Source organism: Aythya ferina (genome assembly GCF_964211825.1).
Source record: "Aythya ferina genome assembly, chromosome: 1".
NCBI lineage: Eukaryota > Metazoa > Chordata > Aves > Anseriformes > Anatidae > Aythya > Aythya ferina.
In genome coordinates this window covers 83,590,043-83,614,841 of record NC_140296.1, presented here as the reverse complement: position 1 = coordinate 83,614,841, position 24,799 = coordinate 83,590,043, and the positions used below count along the sequence as shown (strand labels likewise).

The window sequence follows — 24,799 nt, the reverse complement described above, 5'->3', positions numbered from 1 at the left end:
TGAACTTGCCACAGTCTGTATAGTCAAAACAAGACAATTAGGTGGGCCCTAGTGACTTTATCTTCAGCATCACAATTCCCCATTTTATACACACCTCCGACAATTTTAGCAAGAGAAATTTAATATTTTTAAAATTCACGACAAAACTGCATTAACATGGACACTGTGAGTATCAACGAGGTCAGTAAGATAAATATATTTAAATAAACTATTATGGTTGAAAAATTCATTAAGAGACGGGGTTTACTTTATTAAATGCAACTTTATTGTTGCCATCTTTTCTTCATTTATTAAACAAACTGAATAGAATTCAGAACACGCTATTGAACAAAAGGTATAAAAGTCAACTAGAAGCAATAATCCTATTTTTATACAGCAACAAATCAAATGCACAGTATGCTTTTTTTGTTGTTTTTTTGTTTTGTTTTGTTTTGTTTGTTTGTTTGTTTTTTTGTGTGTGGGTGGGTGGGTGATCGCAGGTGATTGGCTTTAAAATAAGCTAACTGCCTGAAAGGCAAAATTCCTTTACAATTCCAGCCGTAAGTCTGTGAAAGAGACTTTAAGGCAGCCCAACATCTTTATGATGCCGCATAATGTGCTGGTTCTTCTCTGAAGGCCTTCGGAAACCTTTCTTGCAATACTCACACCGGTGAGGGTAGTCTTTTGTATGAATGGAAATAACATGCCGTTTGAAGCCTGAGGCGTCTGTAGTGCTATACTCACAGTACTCACATTGATAAACTTTCCTGCCACTGTGTGTTTTCATGTGTTTTTTCAGCTCGTTTTGTTGCCTAAAGCCCTTTCTACATCTCTTGCACCTGAATGGAAGATCCTTTGTGTGAACTGAGAGTATGTGGCGACTCAGAATAAACGGATCTGCAATCTTAAAGTCACAATGTCTGCATTGGTGCAATTTTTTACCCTTGTGAGCTGCCACGTGTTTTTTCAGTTCCGAAGGCCTATGAAAGCCTTTATCACACATATCACACTTATGAGGATAGTCTTTCGTGTGGACTGAAATTATGTGTCGTTTCAGATCACTCGAGTTTGAGCTCTTATGGTCACAATGCAAACACTGATGTGTTTTACTTTCTTGATGCATAAGCGTATGCTGCTGTAGCTCTTTGGTATCTGTAAAAGTCTGGAAACAAATATCGCACTTGGACGACGTTTCCTTACTGTGTTTAGTCTTTACGTGAGTTTTCAAGTTAGAAGAGTCGGCCGATCGGTATTCACAATATTGGCACTGGTACGGCTTTTCACCAGTGTGGATGCGCATGTGCTTCTTGAGCTCCGACGGGTGACGAAATCCCTTGCCGCACTCCACGCAAATGTGAGGAAAGTTCTTGCTGTGGACAGCTAAAAGGTGATGATTCAGTAATCCTTGTTCTGCTGTCTCATAGTCGCAGAATTTGCACTTGTGCATTTTATTAACTCCTTTGTCCCTGTGCACCATCTTGTGTGTAAATAAAGCTCCCGCGTGAGAGAAGCTTTTCCCACACTCATCGCGCTCAATAAGCTTTTCTGTTTTGTTGGTCAGCTTATGACTCTCCAAGTGGTTATGTAAACTTATTTTCTTATTCGTAGTGTAATCACAGTCTGTGCATCTGTATTTTTTCTTAGTAAGAAGGTGCTCCGGGTGGTTTTTCATGTGCCTTTTCAAGAAACCTCTAGACTTGAATTTCTTTCCACAAATCATGCAGGGGTAGACTGTCAATGGATGACCATCGGGGCCAATGATTATTGCTGGAAAACAAACAAACAAAAAAACCCATTTTCATCAATATTATACTTCAGTGAATTTTGTAACACTAACACTAAGCTGAATTGCTACATGAGATCAAGTCAGACACGCACACTACACTACATAATAACCTAGCTTGTCAGTGGCCTAGGTAGAAAAAATGAAGAGAATTAGTATTTTCATTTATGATTATTATCACCAGGAAAAAGAAAATACTGATTTTAGATGGAGACAACCAAAGCATCACCCAGCTGTTCTTCACCTCAAGTAATTCTACTTTGAACAATTCTGAGCTCACACATTAAATTCATGCAGAAAGCTATGCTAGCACAAAGAATGCTTGTTGAGTATTACATAGTAAGCGTACCACATCACCATCTTTGCCTTTCCATGAATCTGCAGATCAAGTTTGATTTGGCAGTTTATTCACCTATCGCTGACTACAATTCACATGTCCCCAAACTAACACCTCCTCCTTGTGCCATCTGTCACAGTTACAATCTGAAGAGGTATCAAGCAGGCATCAATGAGAACACATTTCACACACAGACACCTCAAAGCCTTGGAACTTGTTTGCACTGATCCATCAGCCTGTTTTGTTTATCCTGAATTTGTCTAGGCATGGTAAAAAGCTCTCTTATCCAAAAATGTTTTAGGAGAACTGAGTAGGTAGCTGGAAACAGAAAAAGCACACTTTAAAATTAAAATTTGCCAGGTTTACTAGTTCAGAGCTAGACAAAACAGAACTCCTACGGTTAAGTCATGATTTGGAAAGAAACTTCTAGTATAATTTAAAACAGGGCTATTAAAAAAAAAAATCGTGTGTTTTCAACTTTATCAGACCAAATAAATCCTTCAGACCATAACACAGTAACAGCAGAAACCAAATAATGCCAAAACAGCGTATCTGTGCTTATGGATGCAAGCAAGAACACTGGAGTGAACATCAGGACAATTTATTTCACAATTAAGAGGGCACAGAATTCACACTGGCTAATGTAAACATGTAACATTCAGCTTTTCCAGTCACTAGTTGAGCTGCTATAATGCAATATATTGTTCTGTGTAATTCAATAAAGACAAAAAGGTTTTTAGAAGTACTGTTACAGAGTGCTATTTTATCTGTCTAACCTTACCTTTAAAAAAGTTACCTTAACCAAACATTAAAATTAGTGTGGCAAGTCAAGTTTATCAGTTTTTAACCTTTTGCTATGACGCTGGGGTTTTTCTTGTCCCTTGACATAGTTTCCCTAAGAAGCGAACAGCAAAAAACAACCCTAAACCCACAATCCACACCAACTATATATATATATATTTTGAATTTTTACACACATCTATGATGTAGAAGTGTTGCCAACAACGTAATCTGCAATTTATTATTTTTTTAAAGAAATTGCACACCCTCTCAGCACACCACATTTGTTTACGGGTAAGTACCTACATGAATGAGAACACAGACAGCCACTACTCACCTGTTTGATACTGCCTAGACTCAGGCCTCCTTTTCTTCTTTGGTTTTTGCTTAGCCAGTCTCCCAAGTCCAGCTGACTCATCTATGTGCAAAAGAGCACTTGCAGTGCCATTCCGACTTTCAATGCCATCACTATTATTACCTAACGAGATAAGTTAAAAAGTTACCCCCTGTCATCACAGTGGAGATTATCTGAGCAACAAACTCTAGAATGCTAATTAAAAAAACGATAAACAATTGCCTTGACATTTAATCAAACCATAACAACATATAGGACGAGTCGAAAAACCTGCCTTGTATGGAACTGATGATTTTGTTATCATTCCAAATAATTGGTATTACGAACCCCATAGCCTTGGCTTTGTAAAAGTAATTTACAGGAGTAGACAATTAATAGGAGTAAATGGCTTTCTATTTCACAAAGAGTTTAAGTGCAGCACTTTTTCCAGTCCTTCGACTGGTAATTGTGCCCAAAGTGTTTAACATCAATAAACAAGAATGTCACAATATTTCTGGTGCCCGACGGTCTTCTCAGCCCTGAAATACATTCATGTGTGCTCTCATTCACTTCTGGGCATCTGAATTCACCTGACTGAAGCTCCTCACACACCAGATTTCAAAACAGGAGCCGTGACCAATGAGTTCTTCTGAGCAGCCCATAAACTTGCACACAAACACTATACACTACGTACTATTTGCACGCCTAAAATTTTAACACAAATTATTTCCTCTGGCAACAAAGAACATGCTTGGTATTGTCTAACACAAAGAAGGAAACAATCTTTACCCCACAGAGCTCTGTGTTTAATACACAAATGGTATCACAGGACATAAAACAAACACAACAATTCCAAGTAAATATATGCATATACTTGAAAGGTACTTACTGGCAATTAGTTTAACATTAGTGGTTTAAAAGCCTAAGTAAATGTTAACAACAAATGTTGTGGACAAGTATTTACTTGAATCAACAGAAGACAACAGCTCCTAGTCAAAGAAGAGCACACAAACGAGACAGAAGACTCAAGTGGAAGACAGCACAAGAAGCTCAATGGCTGTTCCCTTTGCAGAGTGCTGTGAATGAATATTCATGCTGGAATGTAAGGAGAGTCAGAGCCAGGAACAGACATGTGCAGAGCCTGGAGATTCTGACCTATGCGCTAGCTCAGGTGTTGAACAGTAAACATGGTAAGTGATACAAATGTTGAAAGCAAAAAGAAATTTCACATCTTACACGGAGCAGTTACAATTTGCAACAGATGCATGAAGAGTCCTTCCAAGTGTAACTCAGAACAGGCCTGAAACATTTTCTAATACTGGAATAAAACTGCAGAACTTGCTGGAATATAAAGCCCAGTGGTGGAACGGGGCTTTGCTACAATACAGCAACAAAACACGTTCAACGTTTAGGATCCCGTTTGTTATCAGCCTTTAATACCTCTTGAAGTGGAGGAGAGTTCTGAGAAGTGCAAATAACAAACCTCTGCCAAACTTTTGCCATTATCATGCCCTCATTGCTTCATTATTTCTTCCATTCCCCACCATCCCTCATGCTGCACGGAAGGTTGCTTACTTCTGATGATACAAGCACTCTGCTGTTTCCCACATTCTTACATTCCACTTGCGATTCCACCTCTTTGTTCTTAGTCGTCTGCTCCATTTTACCCTCCTTCTCCACAGTCACTGAACGTTCTGTCTACAGCTGTCCTCTTAATTTCATTTTGTGTTCCTACTCAGCCTGGCTTCTGTCCTTTCCCCTACACTGAAGCTCTGCTCACCTGTGTGTGGCCAAAGGTGAGGCTCTATCCAGCCCCTAAGCAACTCCTAACACGTGCTGTTCCTTGAGATCTTGCCCTCCCTTGACTTACATGTACGTCTATGATTTGAGACCCATGATGCATTCTCAGCACTTCCCTCTCCTTTGTTCACTGGCACCATTACCAAAATTCACATCGTACAGACACATACCCTGGGTTTTGTCCCCCACTCCACTATTTTTTCTGCTTCACTTACTCTGAGTGTGCTTAGAAGGAGGATGGCGGCAATACAGAAACATTTCTAAGATGAGATTTTGCTCTACCAGCTTATGTAGGGTTTGGAAACCAGTTGGTGCACCAGTTGGTGCCCAGATACTAATGCTCATGAAAAACAGTTCCACATGCTAGAAATATTCTCAAGGTTCTTCTATAATTTTGAGATCTATCCCTCCAGCTTATTTTTCATTAATTAGTTATTTCCATCAGTGAAATCTCATATGTATACGTTCCTCCTAGAAAACACTTAAATCAAGCTAGAGGCCAGCGTTGCTTTTCACTGTTACACTGAATCCTACATATTCCCATCTGCTTTTTTCTTTCCAAATAAAAATATTCAGCTCTATTCCCTAGCCAACTCTTTCTGTGTCCTGAAACTGCGAAGGACAAATGTACTTGAGATGCAATTTTTCAGCTGAATTCCTGTGTACTTCCCCTTCCACATCTTGACACTATGAAGGAAAATGCCTATTAAAATAGCAATAAAAAGAAGCCAGCTTTACAGCTTCTCCCCTCTTCCCTTTTTTAATTTTAAGGCTCATTATGCCAAGAAACCATTCTTAAACAAGAAGCACAAGCACAAAAAGCACTCTACCCTCCAAAAACAAAATCCAACATTTTGTTATGGTGTCGCCAGGAAGAATTCTTTGAATGTTACCTACCATAAGCTGCTGCCCATGCTATGGGCATGAAAGTTTTAATTTCGTTGTCATCAATTTGCTGCTCATGGGCCACTGCTGCATCCTCCTCTCCTACGATCACTTCCATATAAACCTCATCAGCTATTTCCGCAACATCTAGGAAAAAAAAGAAATCAGGAAAAAATTAGTAAGAACACTGCACTGCTGAAAGTGAAAATCCCCGTTCCCAAATGAAAGCCACCTACTTACTTAAATCTTCGTCTTCGTGCTGAGAATCATTTACAGTCATGTAAACCATTTTCTCCCTTGGAATACGAATACTGCTATTTTGATCAAGTAAGCCAACTGCGTGATCATTCTCTGGCTCACTCTCGACAACGTCTACCGTGCCCCCTAGTTAGGAAAACCAGAACAAAATATTTTAATACATTTTGTTCAAATTCTATTCTAAATTGCAAAAACCAAAAGGTTGCACATCTTGAACGTTTAGACCCACAGCTTCTTACGGATGACTGGAGAGAAACCACTATCTCTGCTTTGGCAAGGTTTCAAGTATCAGGTTGGAGTATTCTAAAATGAGCACGTCTTACCTAAATCATCTTCTCCAGGATCTGCTTTGAATATATAGACCTTGATGACTTCTGGACAAATGCCATCCACTTTACAAGAGCCACTTTCTGACTCTGCCTCCATGGTAATTTCAGCAGAACCCTCGTGTTCTATCTTACCGGCATCATCCACTACAAAAACAAGTTATTACAATTACCCAGTCGTATACAGACAGACCCATGAAAGGCTTTATTACTTTACTACTCAAAGTTGGAAGCAGTTTGAAGTTACATTGTGATAAAGAACCTACCCATAAATACTTTTTTCATATCACTGACATGGCCAATAAACACATAAAACTCAAGCCGTATCTTCTAGTTAAGGGGGAAGTGCAGGAGTGCTGCAGTGATGTGACTAGAAGCACGAGCACCACACCAGGCAACACTAATAGGGAAACAGTGATCTGCAGCAAGATGGTGGTAGCAAGAAACAGCACGTTAGTACTTACTCTGCGGCATAATTTTACTTGTTCTCACTTTTAGGTGCTTTTCTCCTTCACATCTAACAAGTATCTGCTGTTGACCCCTGTCTCTAATGCAAGTGGTACTATTCTCGCCAGGCCAACCTGGTTCCTTGCAAGGTGGTGTTATTAATGCTTTTTCCTACGGACTAGAGGGGAAACCCAGATGAAAAACCTCCACCTCTTCTCATCCACTCACAGCTCCAAAGCGCTGCTGTGACGTTGTAGCCCTGGTGAACCTCCTCAATTAATTGCTCACAGCACCCTTCCCAACAGGGACGTGCACTGGATTTTACAGTGTAGCCCATACATTCTCCTGACCATCACCTCCAATTTTGTTCTCTTCCTCTCAGAAGCGCTCTGACACCCAGCTTCAGTTGGGAGTGCCGTAACTTGCCTGGGCCTCCCACAGAAGCGTGGCTAACAGCCAGGTTTCTAAGGAGCACATTTCTGATGTATAAGACACATTCTACGCAGGCACGTGCACACACACACACACACACACACACACACACCATCTGATTTTACCAAGCCTGGGTTTTCAAGACAAAATACTAAATACGCACTGACTAAATCAATTCCAGTATTTCAAAACCTTTTCAGAATCTTCCGACTCCAAAAGCTCCAGAATTTTCTCACAGTGATGAGATTATTTACGAACTTGTAATGTGACACCACACTTTTGAAATCTGTCACTTGATTGTTCTTTCTTTGAGTTACTTTTGGAGGCTGGTGTGGCTCCATCAGAGCCACGTTTAACTTGGATTCATAACAGCAACGTGCCAAATTTATACTAAAGAGAAGTGTAAGAACTGTCCAGTAAGTGCTGCAGCATTTTTGACTACCATGCCTAGCACATACAAAATTAATAACGCAGTATGCTCACTGTACTGGTACTCACAAAACTACCCTCATAACTACATCACAGCTTGTATAACTCAGTAACTCGGCAACTCTTCTATTTACGTGAGGATCTACCTAAAAATAAAATAAAATATGCAAGCTCAGAACATTATGACAATTGTTTTCCTGCCAGGAAGTCAATAAAGTAGCCTTTAAGTTAGATAAGCTAGCATGTGCTCTGTCTCGTGGCTGAAACGCAACTGTACTTAAGTATTGTTTCTCAACGAGGCATCATTATTCACAAAGAAATATGAACGACATTAAATGAATTCATGAAGACTAAAATAAATTAGTCTCCCTCTCCTCACAAAAACGGCAGCAGAAAAAACTTGAATGTGCTTATTCCAAGTTCACGATCAATGGCCGCTGCACAGAATGTCTGAAGGAGTACAAGGAGTACAGGATTTTGTGGTGAGGGACAACGTAACATCCTGTAGCTGAACCCCAAAATATTTCAAAAGTAAAAGCCTCCAGATGTTATTTTGAGTCGCATTAACATATCTCTACAGTACGCGTATTCAGTTATTAAGCAGACTTTTATAAATTCTTTGGCACGGGCACGAAAGGCCAAATGTCACTGGAACAAAACGAAAACTTGCTCTGGTTCCTGCTCTAGGTGCGTGGAGTTGTTCTCCTTCAACTTGGCTGCTCCCAGCGTCACGCACGTGTATGTGGAAGGCTTTCAAATCAGCGCAGACTGACTTTACACTGCTGAAGCCAAAGGGGAAGTCTGCCGCCAAGTTCAACTGATGCTGGAACAGGCTCAAGGAAGGAAAATTACGGCTGAAGCAATTAAAGACAAAACAAACCTACACGCACCATATGAAGCGGGCTGGTTTCTTTCAACAAAAACCGAGTATGTATGGAAGTATCCATTGATAACATTCACACAACAGAAGAATTCCAGGTCTTAAAAATATGCTCCAGCCTTTGGAATAAATTCTCCAAGATTCAAAGGCAACTTTTAAACAACACGATTTAAGAAATTCCTTACACAATTTCTGGTTTGTTTATCTCTGACTTTCCTCCATATCCAACTGTATTTTCAAAGTTAGTTTAAGTACTCTTTAACGGCACCATTCAACTATGATGAAATTGATTTGTAGGCCAACTTTCCTCATACAAAAGGGGAAAAAAATAAAGCCCTTGAAGGACTTGGAAAGGTAGTAGTATTTGCTCGGCATAGTAGCAAATAGGTAGCAGGAAGAAAAATGGTGTGGAAAGAAAAAGGAAGAACAGAGATAAGAAGAGATAAATGAGGCCAAAGAGAAGGGGTATCTATCACACAGAGCACCACTTCCATAGTGTTTTGTCCGATGGATATATGAGCATTTATCTACACTGATTCATTTAGGCTCTGGCAGCATTTATGGAACTTGATTTCTATTTAACACTTTCCCTATGTTTCTGCCTTCTCCATGGATCTCATTCTCACGACCAGAGCAAATGATTCATAAGGAACCGACTGATCAGTGTTTGAAACTGCAACTCTGGTGACGTTCAAAGTTTTCATTCAAATTCACAGCCCATCGAGGGATCCCGCAGAAACCCATCTCACCCATGCACAACTGGCATTTTCTTAAATTCTTCCTCTTGGAAACTACAAAACACACACGAAAAAAACCACCCTGACCAACCTTCAAAGTATTAGTTTAGCTTATAAGAGGCCATTACTTTTCAAGTACTAGAAAAAAAAAATCAGACTAGCATTATTCCAATATATTTGTCTGCATAGAAAAGAACCAACCCTACGTAACCATTCCTAATGAGAAAGGACACTGCTTAGCATCCTGTTTTTGCTAAAGCAGCCTAAAAGCACGCTGTGTTCCCCAGGCAGACTGCTCGGTTATCTGCGATACAAACATTTCACTTGTACTTCACTTGATGGCAAAGAATTCCTGGTACACTACAGAAGTGATTTGTACTGACGGGTTATTTCTTTAATGGCCAAGTAGGTTTCCTAACCTGTGGGAAAACAGAAATCTGTTCTATTTTGATTTTAATGCCATTCCCATTAGAGAGGGAATGCCCCTCAGGGTAGCAATCAGTGGAGCATTTCCTCAGTGTTTAACACCCATCCTTCTCATTCTGCTCTCCCCAGACCACACAAGGGACTGCTCTGAGACCAGCTCATTCCCAGACCAAGGGAACTCTCCTCTCCCTCCCCTCTCAGGGTGACTGCCTGGGCAGTTTTGGCTGCACTAGCTGTTGGTGCCCTTCTGATGGTTGAGCAGAAGGCACAGCAACATGCTCTGCCTCACAGAAGGGAAAAGGTGATTTCCTGCATCTTTAAGAACCTCCAGGGGAAAAGAGTGAGGTATTTACTTACGCTAAGAGAGCAAACAAAAGCATTTTGTTTTCCTGACTAAAAGTCTACTGTATGGCTGTAACAAAGGCACGAACATTATGGCTTTGCTGGTCAGATCCAATGCTTTCAACTTAATCATCTTATCCAAGGACGAGGACAGAGATGTTTCACCTAGACCTATGAAAAGACTATTATAATTATACCTCTTTGAGTAGCCCAGGTTTTGACTCCTGTAATGGAAAGTGTTAGTTCAGGTCCAACAAGGACAGGCAAGTCTAACTCAGTCACAGTAAGGATACGGACACGGCACATCCCCTGCGTCTAGGAACGTCACTTAACTTCCTAAAACTCCAGCTTGAACTTTGCCAGGCTACCCTTCCCTCTCTCCAGACTCCACTTATCAAACCTCCTCTGTGCCTCACTGTTTTTACTTCAATTAAACACAAAAACACCGGAGTACAACTTCTTTGTCTTATGGGACTCATTCATGCCGGAGGGTACACCTCATTTTGCCAAACTGAAAAAAAAATCAGACAAGCAAAAATCTCAGTTTCCATCATATGGCACTACTCTCCTTCATTAGCAAGTCCTGTTTTTTCCTGGTTTTGCTAAATATTAGCTAATCTCACCGCTACCATTTCACTTAGGAGAAATGATTTTATGAGCCTTAGGATTTGCTACCCAACATTTGGGAACAGTGTGAGCCAGAACGCAATTCATCATTTCCTGCCCAAAGGTTGTGGGCAATCCCCACCAACTGGCTTGTTATCGCTTATGTGAAAGAAGAGCCAATTTATCAAACCTCCTTCAAACCTTTTCAAGCTACTCATTAGTAGCAGTTTGCAGTCTCTGTTGAGCGAACAAATGCCCGCCTCAGCCCTGCTCTAAGTGTCCCAAATCCACCACAGACCAAAAAAAAGAAGCTTGAGGGCAAAGACAAAGTATGCAAGAAAAAAGGAGAGTGTTTCAGATGACAAGCAATAATATAGCCTGAGCCAACAGTATCTTGAAAAAAAAAAAAAAAAGAAGCAAAGATATATAAATGTAGAAACTAAATTAAATCTGAACAGGAAAAGGAACATGAAAACACCGAGTGTCTTGAAGGCAAGTCCCAGAATGGAAGTCAAAGGGACGGTACTCACTGAAGAGACCAAACATTGTGAAACCAGGGAGGCAGAAAGACAGTATTTAAGAAAGTAGGGATATATTAGTCATTTCAAAACAGGTATTTGCAGGATAAAACTACAGAAATGATCCTATTTGAAAAAAATCTGTGTAGGCTCCATACCTCAGGAACAAAAATGCGAACATGTAAAGAAAGCCAAAAGATAGGAAGAAGAGAGCAAGAAGGTTTCGCCTGCTTTCCACAGAAGAGTACAGGCTGAGAAACCCATGGCCACAGAAGGAATGTGAGGTGTGATGGCCCGCCTTCCACGCGACGAGATAAAAGATAAAGCATCCCGAAGAACAGAGTCTAAGCCCCAGACTGGGAAGCAGCTCCGTGTGGCTGCTGTAACAGCAGACAGAAGTACGCCCCGACGTCCGCCCCAGCAGCCACAGGAGCTTTGCCAGGACCGAGCATGAGCGCACAGGTTAAGATGGAAAAATCAAACCCCGTGTTGATTTTCCTTCCTTTGAAAAACCACCTACTACCAAGGGCAACCCAACAACCGAGACAGGCAACAGGAAAGATCAATAAACACACGCACTGCTGATGCAAAAATAATGGAAATGAGTTTAGATGATCCTTTCCCCACAAGGAAGGGACTATTTGGGAAGTCTGCCTCTGCCTGACAGGAAGGCACCAGCCCCTGCCTTCGCAACCAGCAGAACTCGTTGCGCAGGCTGCACACACAGTAGGTGGCAACAGGGAACTTCCCTCTCCGACCAACTGCAGCACGCAATTTACCATTTTAAACACAAATAGCAAAGGCGCGCCTTTGGTAACAAAATGAACGTTTCAAATGCTGGCTTGTCCAAGGCCCTGAATCTAGAGAAAACACTTCGCAAGACGATCAGGGGGAGTTTGATGCTAAAGGAGGTACCACACTGCAGCAATGCATGTGCAGGAGCGCGTGACTGAAAATGGAGACTCTCCCCACACAGCTCAACACTCACTTTCTCCTGTTTTCGGTCAGCTACCGCCTGCTGGCAGCGGCTACCACGTCTAAGAAGACCTCCTAGCTGGCTGGGCTTTTTAGGGATCATGCAAATGACAGCTTCAGTCCCCGTCCCTCTGCGAGACACTATGCTGGCAGTGGCTGAAGGGCATCGTATCTGTCCGGCCCTCTCCCTTCAATTTATGCAGGCCACAGGTTGCGAAGGGATCCTGCCACAGCAGCCTCCGTGCTGCAGGATGCTAACCTGCAGGGGGAGGGTGAGCAGAGAAGCAGCAGCAGCATTTTAAAGAGCTACAGTCAAGGATAAGGAACAGGTTAAGGAGCACCAGCAGAGCCCTTACACAGTCAGGTCCCAATTCCATGGGTGGATTATCCACTCCGTTGCCTAACTATGCTGCAGGTGCTTGCAGGTGTTTGGGCTGCTTTCATCTGACCTAAGTGGGGACCAGAATTAGAAAGTTACAGATGTACCAAGCTGCACAGAGAGCATTTATTAGTCTGGAGAAATATCACTTCAGGGAGCAGCACCCCCGAGCCCTCCTCTCTCTATGCCATCTCAGCACGTTCCTGCTGCTGAGTTTTACAGTATTTTGCGTTATCCATATTATCGTGATATCCGTATTTTGCATTATCCCAAGTCACTGTTTTCCCAGATAATAGAGAATTAACTGTACCTCATATAAACTCAAAACATGGCTGCACAAGGTTACGCAAGGAACTCAAGAGATGATAAATTAAGAAATGCAGTGATCCTAGGTAAGGAGAAGCAACATTAAAATCCATAAGCACGGAATATAAAATTAAAACAAATTATCATACATTTCAAAAGAAGCGTCCAAAGCAAAAGAAAAACATGGGGAAAAAACAGGTAACTGAAGCAGAGCATAAAGTATGGCTCATCAATGGAGTCATTTAATGCTAGACAAAACTGAAGTGTCTGAAATGGCAATTAAACAAATCAGACTAACAAAGCTTTTCTATTTCTATGACAAACAAACGTTCAGCAGTGACACTCTGATGTTCCCAGGTGCTGCACCGAGTCAACATTACAATAGGTAACATACTTCAAATATGTAACACACTTAGAATAAGCTCCACTTCACACTAATGGATATCCTCAGTGGAAAAAGGATTGATAATATGCTGTGTTTTTTCCCCACCCTCCCTCTACTTTAAGCCTTCTGAAATAGGATTCAAATGGATTGTGCCACTGTTTCTAGGGAAGACTAAAATATTCACAATTGCTTCTCAGCTACGAGCAGCATCAGCTACTCTTTTTATTAGCAGCATACCTCTGTCCTTTACTTAATCAAGAAAAGAAGACATCTTAAAAAACAATAGAGAAAAATATACTGTTGTCTGTATTTATGCAGGGCGCGAAGGGGAGAGCCTTCACAAAATAACAAGACAAAGACAACGAATTGTCGTTTAGGCTTCCAAAAAAACAATTTTTGGACTCCCTTTTCCATGAAGTAAGCGTTTGGTTTTCTTAATGGCTTGGCAGTAATTTTAGTAACCTGCATATAAATGCATTTTCATACAACGTCACATTTATTTTCTTTCACTTCTTAGTAAGTATATGGCATTCACTTTACTGGAATCCTGCTCTGTTATTTATACGCCGCAAAATGCTACAGAAATACCTTATAATCAGACATGCATTTGCCAGTAGTTCTCTCCATTAGCTTCACCAGAATTTTCAGCTGGTACATGTTCCTAAAGATACCCCCATCTGAGTACATTTGGGAGACTGGCACTTCAGTAAATATAGGAAGCCTGGTTCTGGTTCTGTTGTAAGCCTTCGCCCGGATATTTCAAGCATCACCCAAACCCGTATTGTAAGAACTTTGATGGCTTTACCCAGACACTTACAAGAAATCATCAGGTAATCTTCACAGTTGCCCTTCTCGTCTTGGTGTTCCACAGGGATCCCATTGGCATCAATCACTGCTTCTGATGCACAGTCTGCCACCAAGACTTCTTCAGAAACAACATCTGTTCCCAGAGTATCGGTGACAATATCTGTTTCTTCCACATTATCATGAACTACATGTTCTACGTGTCCAACTTCAGGTACATGCATTGACTCGCTCGTCAGTACATGTTCTGGTATTGACATTGCTTCTGCTGTTATGTCAGAAGCTAGAACATCATCTGGGACAGTGCAATGAGCCAAAGAGACCTCTTCAGCTACGTCTGTGTCCAGCACTTGTTCAGGAATAATGACAGTTTCAGATACGTCTGGCTCCTCCATAATATCTGGGCACTGAACATCCTCGATAACAACATCCTCAATGACATCTTGGATTACTACAGAATCTGGATCATCAGGAACAAAATTATGCACGGTTATATCTGAGTCGACTACATCTGAAACAAATACTGTTTCCTGTACTTCCACAACAATCTGATCTCCGTCCATATGTGCTGCATCAGCTCCTGAAAAACATAATCAAAACAACGTTTAAATTGTAGAACTAACTCACGTGAAGTGGTTAATATTGAAATTACGTCTATTTTACTTCAACTTTTACACTATGCAGCCGTTTAGCAAAGCCATCGTAAGATTGGCTTAATTACAAGCAATTAAGACAGGCAGATAAACAGGAGCTGATAAAGCACGTTGTCAGTAGATACTGACATAACTAAGATGAACAACATAGCGAACAAAAGGCTACCAATTTTTAGGATCTCCCCCGATATCCAAACAACTTTTACTTCACAGAACGGTAGCTCATTTGTATTGCTCTGAGTACTGAAAACAGCTGGAAATCTGAGGTGACTACTCTCTACAAAAAGCATCGCTGTAGCATAGCACCTTGAAACAAAGGCAACATAAACAACAGTCCACAGCATCTCATGTGTACAGTCTTATCTACATATTATCTCCTGACAGACCTGTTGGATCAAAAAACGCATTTGGCTCATGTGGCTGCAATTCAAGCCCATCTTCATCCATGGCCTTTAACTCTCATCAGTCACAGTGTCTGTAGAAGGTAAAGAAGAAAGGTTATTTAACTCACAAGTATTATGCAGAGAAGGTTGCCTCTGCCCTCACAATACTCATTATAGGAAAAGCTGGAATTTGGGGCATATGGAGGTGAACAGAGGACACCTCTTGACTTGAAGATGGCCCAGAAATCACTCAGAGTAAACCCATTTGGGATTCGAGAAATACTATTCCAAACCACCAAACACCCATGGCGAAGTATGAGGAGTGTAACCTCTGACTACCCCAGGCCACTTGTCAAAACACCAGAAATACAGAAAGCACAGAAAAAGCTGATAAAGGGATATGGAAATGTGATTTCCTCACAAAGAAAAAAAAAATAAATAAATAAAAAAGACAAAGTCCAGGCAAGTTCACACTCAAGTCTTTTTGGATGTCAGTGTTCTCAAACCAACAAAGCCTGAGAAGGTTAAGCTAAGGGCAGGCAGCTAGCAACCTGAAACACACATCACTTTTGATGCCCCTCTGCTCATCAACTCGGACAGTCAGGAGGAAGTTACTCCTATGCCACCTGAGGGACTGAAATCCTCAGTGCAAACTGGTTCCAGAATATAACACCACAGGTTTTCAAATCTCATGACTGTGAATATTTAAAAAACACCAACCTCAAGACAAAGTACCTATTTGTTTTTATACTTGAAATATTCTCCAATTACCAAATTGTCAAAAGTTCTACCAAGTTTCTATGGACAGAATGCCAACTTTTCTTCAAAGCATGCAGGCTTTCAGTCGTCTCAACAGAAGAACCAAACGATACTACAAAGTCAAAATACCAAGTAGGTCTGAAACCCCAATCTAGATCTTGCTGTTTGTGTAAAAATATTATCATTAGGATAAGGCAAACCCACTTGGGTACAATGGGATCTAAGGTGGACTTGGACTAGTCCCTTGCGCTAAGGACAACGAGCTATCGAGTGCTGAACCAGCCAGAGGCAACAGCAGCACGCTGCTCAACGCTTCTGCCCGAGTTTCCGTACAAGCGGACGATGCAGATTTCAGCGGTTCTCCTTCCTCCGACCATTTCTCAGTGTCAGAAATCTCCCCATGTCTTTGATGCCTTCATAAAAGGCCTAGAAAAAAAGGTTAAGATTCTGGCCAAGGCTTCCACAGGAATCATACCCTGTCCAAAACTGCGCCAACTGGCATCTGCATTGTGTTTTCAGGGGGATCACTGCTACATACAACACAAAAACTACTCCAAAGCGCACAACTGTCACCTGTAGCAAGTATTTTCTAGACTTCACCATTCTTCTAGCTCAACTTCTCAAAAGGTGACCACAAAATATAGCCAGATATCAAACTACCGGAAAAACAGCCACAGGACAGTAATTTTCCAAGGATTTCCGCATTTGTGTGGCGTTCAGTTGGAAGGGCCCAGGGGTGCTACCAGGTCGCTGTGGTGTGCAGCTGGACATAAATCACCTTGCCATTATTCTGGATGTCAACCTTTTCTGTCAGAGGCACTCGCTATTATGAACAGGAGTATCTATTCATGCAGATACCTTTTTTTTTTAAGGATTAAGAGCAGAAAATAAGCATTTCTTAGCCTGAGATACAAGATATAGCTTGACTGATGGCGATCAACTTCTGCCAGGCCAGAGAAACAAGAACAGAGTACGAAGGATGAATACAGTCATTTAAGCAGGAATTATTCATGCCCAACTTTGTTTACTTCTACCTGCTCAGCAGACGCCTTGTCAACCATTACAAATTTCTGTTCTAATCACGTTGTCTCTTGAGTTGTTTTCAGTGTTTAGCTTTCCTGTTACTCCAACTCCTCGCATCCCTGTACCTGCACGACATTCATTACCTTCTCACCCACTCGTTTAACCTTTCCAGCTCACAGCTACAGAACGCTCTCATCATTTACATAACACCGTGCTACTCCAAAATGTGCAGCAAAGATTACACCAGCGTTTCACAGATTTTTTGGGAGAGACCGGGAGGCCTGACTGTGTGGAAACGCACTGCCCCTCTCCTCAGGCACACATCAGAAGCTAGCGCTCGCTGCCCAGGTTCCTGGGAAAAGCCAGGACGCTGTTTCTGCCTGTGCTTTTGAGGACTGCATTATCACACGTGTTGGCCCCTGATCAGCTGGAACCCAACCAGCTTGAAGTGTCAGTTCACCACGAGCCACCGGAGGAACTGGCATTCGTTTTCTCTGTTTCCTGCTTTCATCACCCACCTGACCAGCACGCCACCACAAATTCCTACTTCTTATGATTCATGCGTGCACTTTCTCTACCCTAACCTCTCCCCAAATTCCTCACTCTCCCTATTACTGAGGCTCTCCCTCGTCTTCCTTTTGTCTCTCTCTTCCTCCGTGAGACCCGGAGGCTGCCGCCACTACGTCCCAGCTTCCAGCAGGAGCCCGCTGACACCATTTCTTCACTGCTGCCCGGATTCCAGGCGCCAGCTGCTGCAACCAGCAAGTCTGTGGTGCTCGTGGTGGTGCCACTTCATAAAGACGCTGCCACCAGCACAGACAGCCCAGCAGACCTTCAACTGCGTGTTCTGCATACCAGCGTGGTCTCTTCTGTATTAGCCAGCTCTTTTCACCTACAGGGGCATAATGTTATGCAAAGCCAAGGCTCGTGCTCTACAAAAAATGACTGGAGAAGCGTCCCAGGCAAGTGAGTTTTCAAGACTGAGTCTTTAAAAGGCGACGAATTTATGCTCTGGTACTTGTTCAAAAGAAGGAAAAAAAAATCTGAATGAGTTTCTTCCTAAATAATGTTTCTCATAGTGAACTTTTGTACCCCGTTCCAGCCAAAAAAAATCTCATACACAAAGCCCTACACATGTGCAGCGCCGTAAAACTGCTCCACCAGGGCACAGACCCCCTCCCTCATGCAGCAATGTAATTAGGGAAGAAGACCAAAAGAGGCAGGCACTTAAAACACAATATAAGTAAACCATTTACATTGATAAAGGTGCCCAAATCAAAATCTGCAGCCTAAAAAAGCATTAGGGCATTTTTCTGTGGATGGAGAAAAATAATCTCTAAACATTTCCTGAAAGCATTTCAGGGTTTGAACTTTCTAAGCAGCAGATGAGAAAACACTGCATCTCTTCCTGCTTGCTCTTCTGATCAGTGGACCAGCACAGCGGCCCCAGATTCAGCCACACAAAGGAAGTTATGCCCAGTGGCTCTGCACCAGCCGGCAGCTCTGCAACGAAGCCACTCTTCTGCAACGCAAGAAACACCAAAGCTTCTCACAAAACATCTTTGTGATAGCTGTCGTGATAACCTTGTGATACCACAGAGCCTAAGAAGCAATAGCAGCAGTTCGCCTTCCTGCAAGACTTGAAGAAGGGCAGAACCTCCCCTCGGTTCTTTCAAAATGTTCCAGTGGGCACTTACCTCAGGAGCCGGTTCTGGCAGTGAAGCAATTTCCAGTTCTCGTTTGGGAACCAAAACTCTTGAAGAGGAGCAGGTGCCCAGAAGGACTACATTTATTCCTTTCTCAATGGCCAAACCTACATGGCTCTTTGTTTGAATCGCTGCAATTGGGGAACTGCTCCTCTAACTACCACTAGAATGGGAAAAGCCCAGGCACCTGTCCCCTCAGTTTCTTATCTCTGCAAAGACCTAAATACCTACATCTTTTGCTTGGCTTGGGTCTGTCAGCTTCACATGGATTTAAAATTAATACAACCCTGAAACACACCCAATGCAATTGGCAAAGGTAGCTCTTACAAATTGATTCTTATGTATTTATTCAGGGACTTGGCTGGTTGTGATTTCATGAATGTCAAAGCAATATTTTAAGTGGAAGGACAAATACATATATATATTTATATATATATATATATATATATATATGTACATATTTGTGGAAGAAACAGTATTAAGCCATTAGGAATAACAGAGCAACCTCCCAAAATAAAATAGGGTATTTTCCATAAATCTGATCTTGAGTACAATCAGTCAAGAAAAGCAATGCAGACATTGGAAACGGTCTTGCCACACAAATATCCTTGACTTACTAGGCCTGGCAAGGTAATCAAGATGAAATGAGAAGAAACGGATGAGCATTTTAAAGAGAGAGCAACTTTAAAAATAGTTACTTAAGAGAAAGATCTTTAATACGCCACAGAAATGATCACTTTTTTCTGCTTTCTCACAAAAAAAAGGGGGAAAAATGAAATGAAAAGAGGGGAAACCTCAGAAAAGCCATGCTTTTGATAAAGAAATATACTCCCCCTGCCTAAAGAAAGAACGGTGTGTGTGTTTGTTTGCAAACAGAGGCACAAAACAAAAGCAGCGTAAAACAAAAACAGCGAAATTTCCCATTTTCGCCCAGCGGCCCCAGCCCCTACCTCCACTAAAAGCACCGAAGAGCAGGGCCGCGGCCGAGCCCCCCGTCATGCCTTGCTGCACCACAGCGAGCACTGCAGCACGCCTCCTACGTCCCCGAGCGGGCTGGAGCCTCGAGCGAGCCGAAGCTTTGTGGCGGCTGCCAGCGAGGCTGCTGCGGGTTCAGCCCACACCAGGGCTGCAGTGTCACAACTCCCCCTGCGTGACCCACTTCTGGGCACACGCTGCTCCCGGTCACACGCACGTGCAAGGTTAAAAATCCTCCTCCTGCAGCGCCCGGCCCTCGTCTTGGAGGCGACCCCCAGCACCGCCGGGCGAACGGGTTGGAAGAATAAAAACCAGGTTACAAAGGCGAGGGTGCAATCAGAGAGCCGTTTATTTCTGTACTGCGCGGTGGCAGGAGGCGCAAGCGCTGCTGCCGGGGGTTTCACTGCGATTTGGGGGAAAGCGGTGAAAAATGAAAAATACCAAGTCTTTTTTTTTGTTTGTTTTTGTGTGTGTGCGTGTTTTTGGTTTTTTTTTTTTTCCTCTCTCTCTCTTTGTTGTAGTTCAGTGCCGTGGGCATTCGTGGAAACTGGTTAGAGAAACAAATAAATAAATAATAATAATAATTAAAAAAAAAAAAAGAAAAAAGGAAAGAGAAGAGGCCTCCTCTCGGGGTGTCTCGCAGAGCTGTCGGGCTGCTGCTGGGTGGCGCCTGAGCTGCGGCCGGGCAGCAGCGGGGCGAGGGCGCAGCCCCCGTGGGGGGCCGGGGGGCAGCGGGCACCCGGGGGGTGCTCCTGAGGCGGCTCCTCAGGGGCCGGGGGCCGCCCGCCTGCCCCCTCGCTGCCTACCGCCCTCCCTGCCGCCCTCCCCCGGCTCCCGGAGCAGCCCCGGGGCCGGCCGGCAGCGAGGAGGCGGCGGCGGAGGCCCCGTGTCCGCGCAGCCGGCGGCAGAGCGGGGCCAGGGGCTCCCCCCTCCGGCCCGGCCCGGCCTGCGCCAGGCGCGGGCTGCGGGCGCGATTAATTCAAGATGGCGCCCGGCGCCCTCCGCCTCCCCCCCCCCGCGCGGCCGCCATTTTGTCTCCTCCTCCAGCCGCTCTCCGAGCCCCCCGCGGCCGGGCCCGGGCCCCGCCGCCCGCCTCGCCCGCCTCCCCCCGGCCCCGCCGCCGCCCCCCCGCCGCCGCCGCCGCCGCCCCCCCCCGCTCCCGGCGCCCGGCGCCCGGCGCTGGGCGGCCGGGCCCCTGCGGCCCGCCCGGTCGGCGCAGCCCCGTCGCGGCCTAGCTGCGGCCTCCTCGGGGCCTGCGCCGCGGCCTGCTGCGGGCAGGGGGAGGCCCGGGCCGGGCCGGGCGGCGGGGCCGCGCCGCGGGCTGCTTACCGTGCGGGTGGCGGGCGGCGGCGCGGGGCGCGGCGCGGCCTCTGTCGGCGCGGCGGGGCCGAGCGCGGCGGCGGCGGCGGCAGCAGCGGCGGCGGCGGCGGCTGCGGCGGGGCGGGCGGGCGGGAGGGGAGGGAGGGGCCGAGCTCGGAGCTGAGTGGAAGCGGCCAAGCTCCCCGGGCCGGGCCGGGCCCGCCGTCAGCACGTCACGTCACTGCCCGAGAGAGAGACCCAGGAAAAGGAAGGCGGCGGCGGCGGGAGGCAGGCGGGCGGGCAGGCGGCAGGCAGGGCAGGGAGGCAGCCGCACGCCGCCGCCTCGCCGCGGCCGCCCGCCGGGGACGGGGCCGCCGGGCGGGCCGGGGGCCTCGGCCGGGCGAGGCGGGGGGGGCGCGGCGAGGCGAGGCCGGGCCGGCACAGGACAGGACAGGACAGGACAGGACAGGACGGGCGGCCCCGCTCCGCTCCGCGCCCCGCGGCTCCTCCCGACGCCGCCGCGGCGAGCCCCGAGCCCCCCGAGCCCAGCCGCGGCCCCCGGCACCCCGCCGCCCGCCCTACGGCCCGGCCCGGCCCGGCCCGGCCCGGCCCCTCCATGGCGGGCCTCCCGCGGCCGGCAGGCCCCGGCCCGGCCCGGCGCTGCGCTGCGGGCCCGAGGGCTGCGGGTGCCCGGCGAGAAGCCGCGGGGGGGACGGGGCCGCGGGCACGGGGGGCGAGGGGCACGGGGCGAGCCCCAGGGCCTGCAGGCCGCCGCTCCCCCAGGCAGCACCGCCACCATTAACTACAGCAACAACAGAACTGCAACAACAGCAACAGCGGGGCCGGGCGGGTAACAGCAGCCCCAGCCCCAGCCCCAGCCCCCGGTTTGCGGCTCGCAGCAGCGGCTCCCGCACGCCTGGCGGGGCCGGCGCTGCCCCCAGGGCCGCTGGCGCTTATGTAAGAGGCCGCCATGGCGCCCCGGCCCGCCCGGCGCCGCTCCCGCCGAGCAAACAAACAAAAAAAAAGCGAATAAAATAAAGGGGGGGAGGTCTGCTCGCATAGACTGCACAGAACTGGGGAGAAGGAGGTACTGGCACATCCAGCGCGCTTGGCTGGCAGTGCCTCCTGCTCCTCGCCCCAAAACTTAACCCCATTTCATTTTATTTTTTTAAAGAAAATAATCACTGTTGACCCACAAAAGATGCAACCTAAAGCGTTGAAGGCACCAGAAATCACGTACCATGAGCAACCTCATGGCGATGAGTAGGTACATCCAACGCGGTTGGAGTTCTCACCTAGTTGTGGGGTCAGGGCTCGAGGGGACTGCTTCTCATTCTGTGTTAGCCACTTAAGTAAACTGGAAGTAAACGGACTGTTGCACTTATCAACGCAGGCCAATGTCACTTATCTGGCCCTGAACAGCACCCATGCAGTGTTTATGCTGAGAATGAGCCTTGGGGTTCAGTTTTGACTCAGCTGCAATTTTGCACACTAGTTTCCCATCTTAACACACAAGTTTTAAAAAGTAATTTGGTCGATTCTTGTGAAACGCTTATAGTTTATTTTGGTGTACTATATGATAAACATGTACCCTGAACTGTGCAAATTTTGACCATGATACTTCAAAAGTTAATCTATTTTATTTCATTTTATGAAGGTCGTAGTTAAACTACTGTAGAATCAGACCAAGCTGTACTGCAGGAGAGGTTCCTAAAATATTTACCTTAAAAACAGTTATTAATCTTGACCATAACTATGATACTACTATAAAATAAGCTAACATTCTTGTTAGAATGGAAGAAGCCAAAGGAACAAGAGCAGAAAAATATCTTAATTCGTAATCAACAGCAAGGTAGATCTCATATAGAAAAGTGAAAAAAATATGTTCAAAGTGTTGTTTTTACTTAAGCGTTGGTAAGTTCCTTGGCTGGAACATGCCTCTGATCATTCATATTATGCAATGCTTTCACAGGAGCTAGGCCACTGAAGTGGTTACAGGACTGGAGCATCTGATACATGAGGAAGGACAAAGAGCTGAGGCTGCTCAGAAGGAATGGCTGGAGAAAAGGAGACTCAGGGGGATGTTATGCTTATATATAAGCCCTGATGAGGGGAGTAAAGACGAGGGAGCCAGTCACTACTCGGTAGCATTCAGTGACACGAGGAGAGTCAGTGGCACAAATTGAAATACTGGAAATTTGATTTAAGCATGAAAAGAAAAATGGCTGTGAGGTTGAGGTTGATCAGACAGTGGAACAGGTTGCTCAGAGAGATTGTGAGTTCTCAGTCTTTGGAGATGCTCAGAACCTAACCGGACACAGCCATGAGCAACCTGCTGTATCTGACCCTGCGCTGAGTAGGAGTTGGACCAGAAGATCTGCAGAATACCTTCCAACTTCAGCGATTCTGTGTTTTTAAGGAGTTTTTCCAACAAGTTTAAAGCGTTTATAATGAACAGCACAGTACACTGTAAGCTTTTTGGTTCCGATTAATTAAATCAGTCATTCACATGTGGAACGGAAGTCCTGAATACACAGAGCATTGCCCTTGAAAACGCAGCACGTCCATGTGTTAGGTCACTGCAAGGAGAGACATCAGAAGAGCCATGATGTCGTTGAAAGGCATATGCCCAGATGTTCTGTGAAAGCCCGACTCAACTTCTTGTCTGGTCGCTGTTGGTCATTCGCCCTGTCTGCATATAACCACTGCACTTTTATCCCCTAGTTCCCTGCTACTCAGGAGTCAGATACCAACAGCTTTTGAGTTATTAAGGAGAAACAATTTGTTTCGATACAGCCATGATCTAAGTGTTATCCCCAACCACGAACGTTTCTGACGCCGACCAATAGGCCACAAACACCCTGCTATGGTCAGGAAGAGGGGAACTCCCATCTGCTGAGCTGCCAGAAAGGAAGCCATGTTTACAACTGATACTCACAGACATTGCTGCTCTCGCATCTAGCAGGGGAGTCCAAGGGCAGAACATGCTTGAAAACTGCAGATAAAATAAATGTACTTGCACCACCTTGTAGAAACACAGGTTCACGTGTTTGCAGAAATGTTTTTGTGACTTGCACTTTTTGGAGTAGAGTCCACAAATGGTAAAAAAAAAAAAAAAAATACATTGTAAGCAATAGGATTTCAGACCTTAATTAGAGATTAGTTGGGGTCAGATTTAATTCAGAGACAGAATATAGCTTGCGTGTAAGGTTTCATAGCTCAATTGTTCCACAGTCCTGTGAAGAGAGCCCTTCTGATACTAGTTTTACCTGTGGCCCAGTGTGGTTTTTTTTTGTTGTTGTTGTTGTTGTTGTTGTTTTGTTTGTTTGTTTTTTTCCCTGGAGCTTGTCCTAGTGTCTGTCCCTCAGCAGTAGGTAACCTTGCTGTATCCGACTTCGTCCTCACAAGAGCAAATTGAGCCCGTGGCTTTTGCTGAAATATCCTCCTAAATTCTACTCAAATTTAGCCATCACTGGGTTAGTTCCAAAGATACATGCTAGTAATTTCTTACTTGGCATTGGTTATCAAGGTTCCATCTAAGTTTTCTTAAAAAGAGTCAATCTGTATAATACAGATTGTGTTCCTGTGTGTGTCCCTCAAGTCAGGAAGACCTGGTGTGACTGTAGGTCAGAATGGCTAATAATGTTTGCATCTGTCTTTCTGATAATTTACATGCAAACAAATTCTAAAAATTAAGAAAAAGCCATTTTCAGTCTCAGTTCCTTCCTATTTAATGTCTTAATTAGCACCCTTCCTGCTTATCGGCAGCATGCTTAGCAAACGCACGTGTGCCAAGTAACACCGCCAAATTGCTGAAGCTCTAGCTCCTCCATTGCTAACTGCTCCAGGTTGT

The 24,799-nt window shown here is 44.9% G+C and overlaps 1 protein-coding gene and 1 long non-coding RNA gene across 6 annotated transcripts; one reads left to right on the top strand and one right to left on the bottom strand.

Moving 5' to 3' along the window:
- Positions 1 to 242: 242 nt before the first annotated feature.
- Positions 243 to 22,305, bottom strand: ZFX (zinc finger protein X-linked). Of its 5 annotated transcripts, none has more exons than XM_084492730.1 (8): positions 22,187 to 22,305; positions 15,188 to 15,276; positions 14,162 to 14,728; positions 6,480 to 6,629; positions 6,139 to 6,282; positions 5,911 to 6,045; positions 3,217 to 3,357; positions 243 to 1,746 (listed from the first exon to the last, which is right to left on the bottom strand). In XM_084492730.1, the coding sequence occupies exons 2-8, from the start codon at positions 15,246 to 15,248 to the stop codon at positions 560 to 562; spliced, it is 2,385 nt and encodes a 794-aa protein (XP_084348856.1). In that variant the 5' UTR covers positions 15,249 to 15,276; positions 22,187 to 22,305; the 3' UTR covers positions 243 to 559. The 5 variants fall into 5 exon arrangements, with proteins under 5 accessions (XP_084348856.1, XP_084348858.1, XP_084348857.1 ...); XM_084492732.1 differs by having other exon boundaries at positions 22,242 to 22,300; XM_084492731.1 differs by lacking the exon at positions 22,187 to 22,305 and adding an exon at positions 20,977 to 21,116.
- A 394-nt stretch (positions 22,306 to 22,699) lies between these two features.
- LOC311421175 lies at positions 22,700 to 24,208 on the top strand. The gene is made up of 3 exons (XR_014684727.1): positions 22,700 to 22,798; positions 22,919 to 23,153; positions 23,268 to 24,208. It is a non-coding gene; the product is annotated as an uncharacterized lncRNA (long non-coding RNA).
- Positions 24,209 to 24,799: the final 591 nt, after the last annotated feature.

Excerpts from the sequence above, each read along its gene's own strand:
- ZFX (XM_084492730.1), bottom strand. The coding sequence starts at position 15,248 with ATGGATGAAGATGGGCTTGAATTGCAGCCACATGAGCCAAATGCGTTT. Across the intron at positions 6,283-6,479 it reads TCCTGGAGAAGATGATTTAG|GGGGCACGGTAGACGTTGTC; the intron begins GTAAGACGTGCT and ends TTTCCTAACTAG. Across the intron at positions 1,747-3,216 it reads GTCTAGGCAGTATCAAACAG|CAATAATCATTGGCCCCGAT; the intron begins GTGAGTAGTGGC and ends TTTGTTTTCCAG.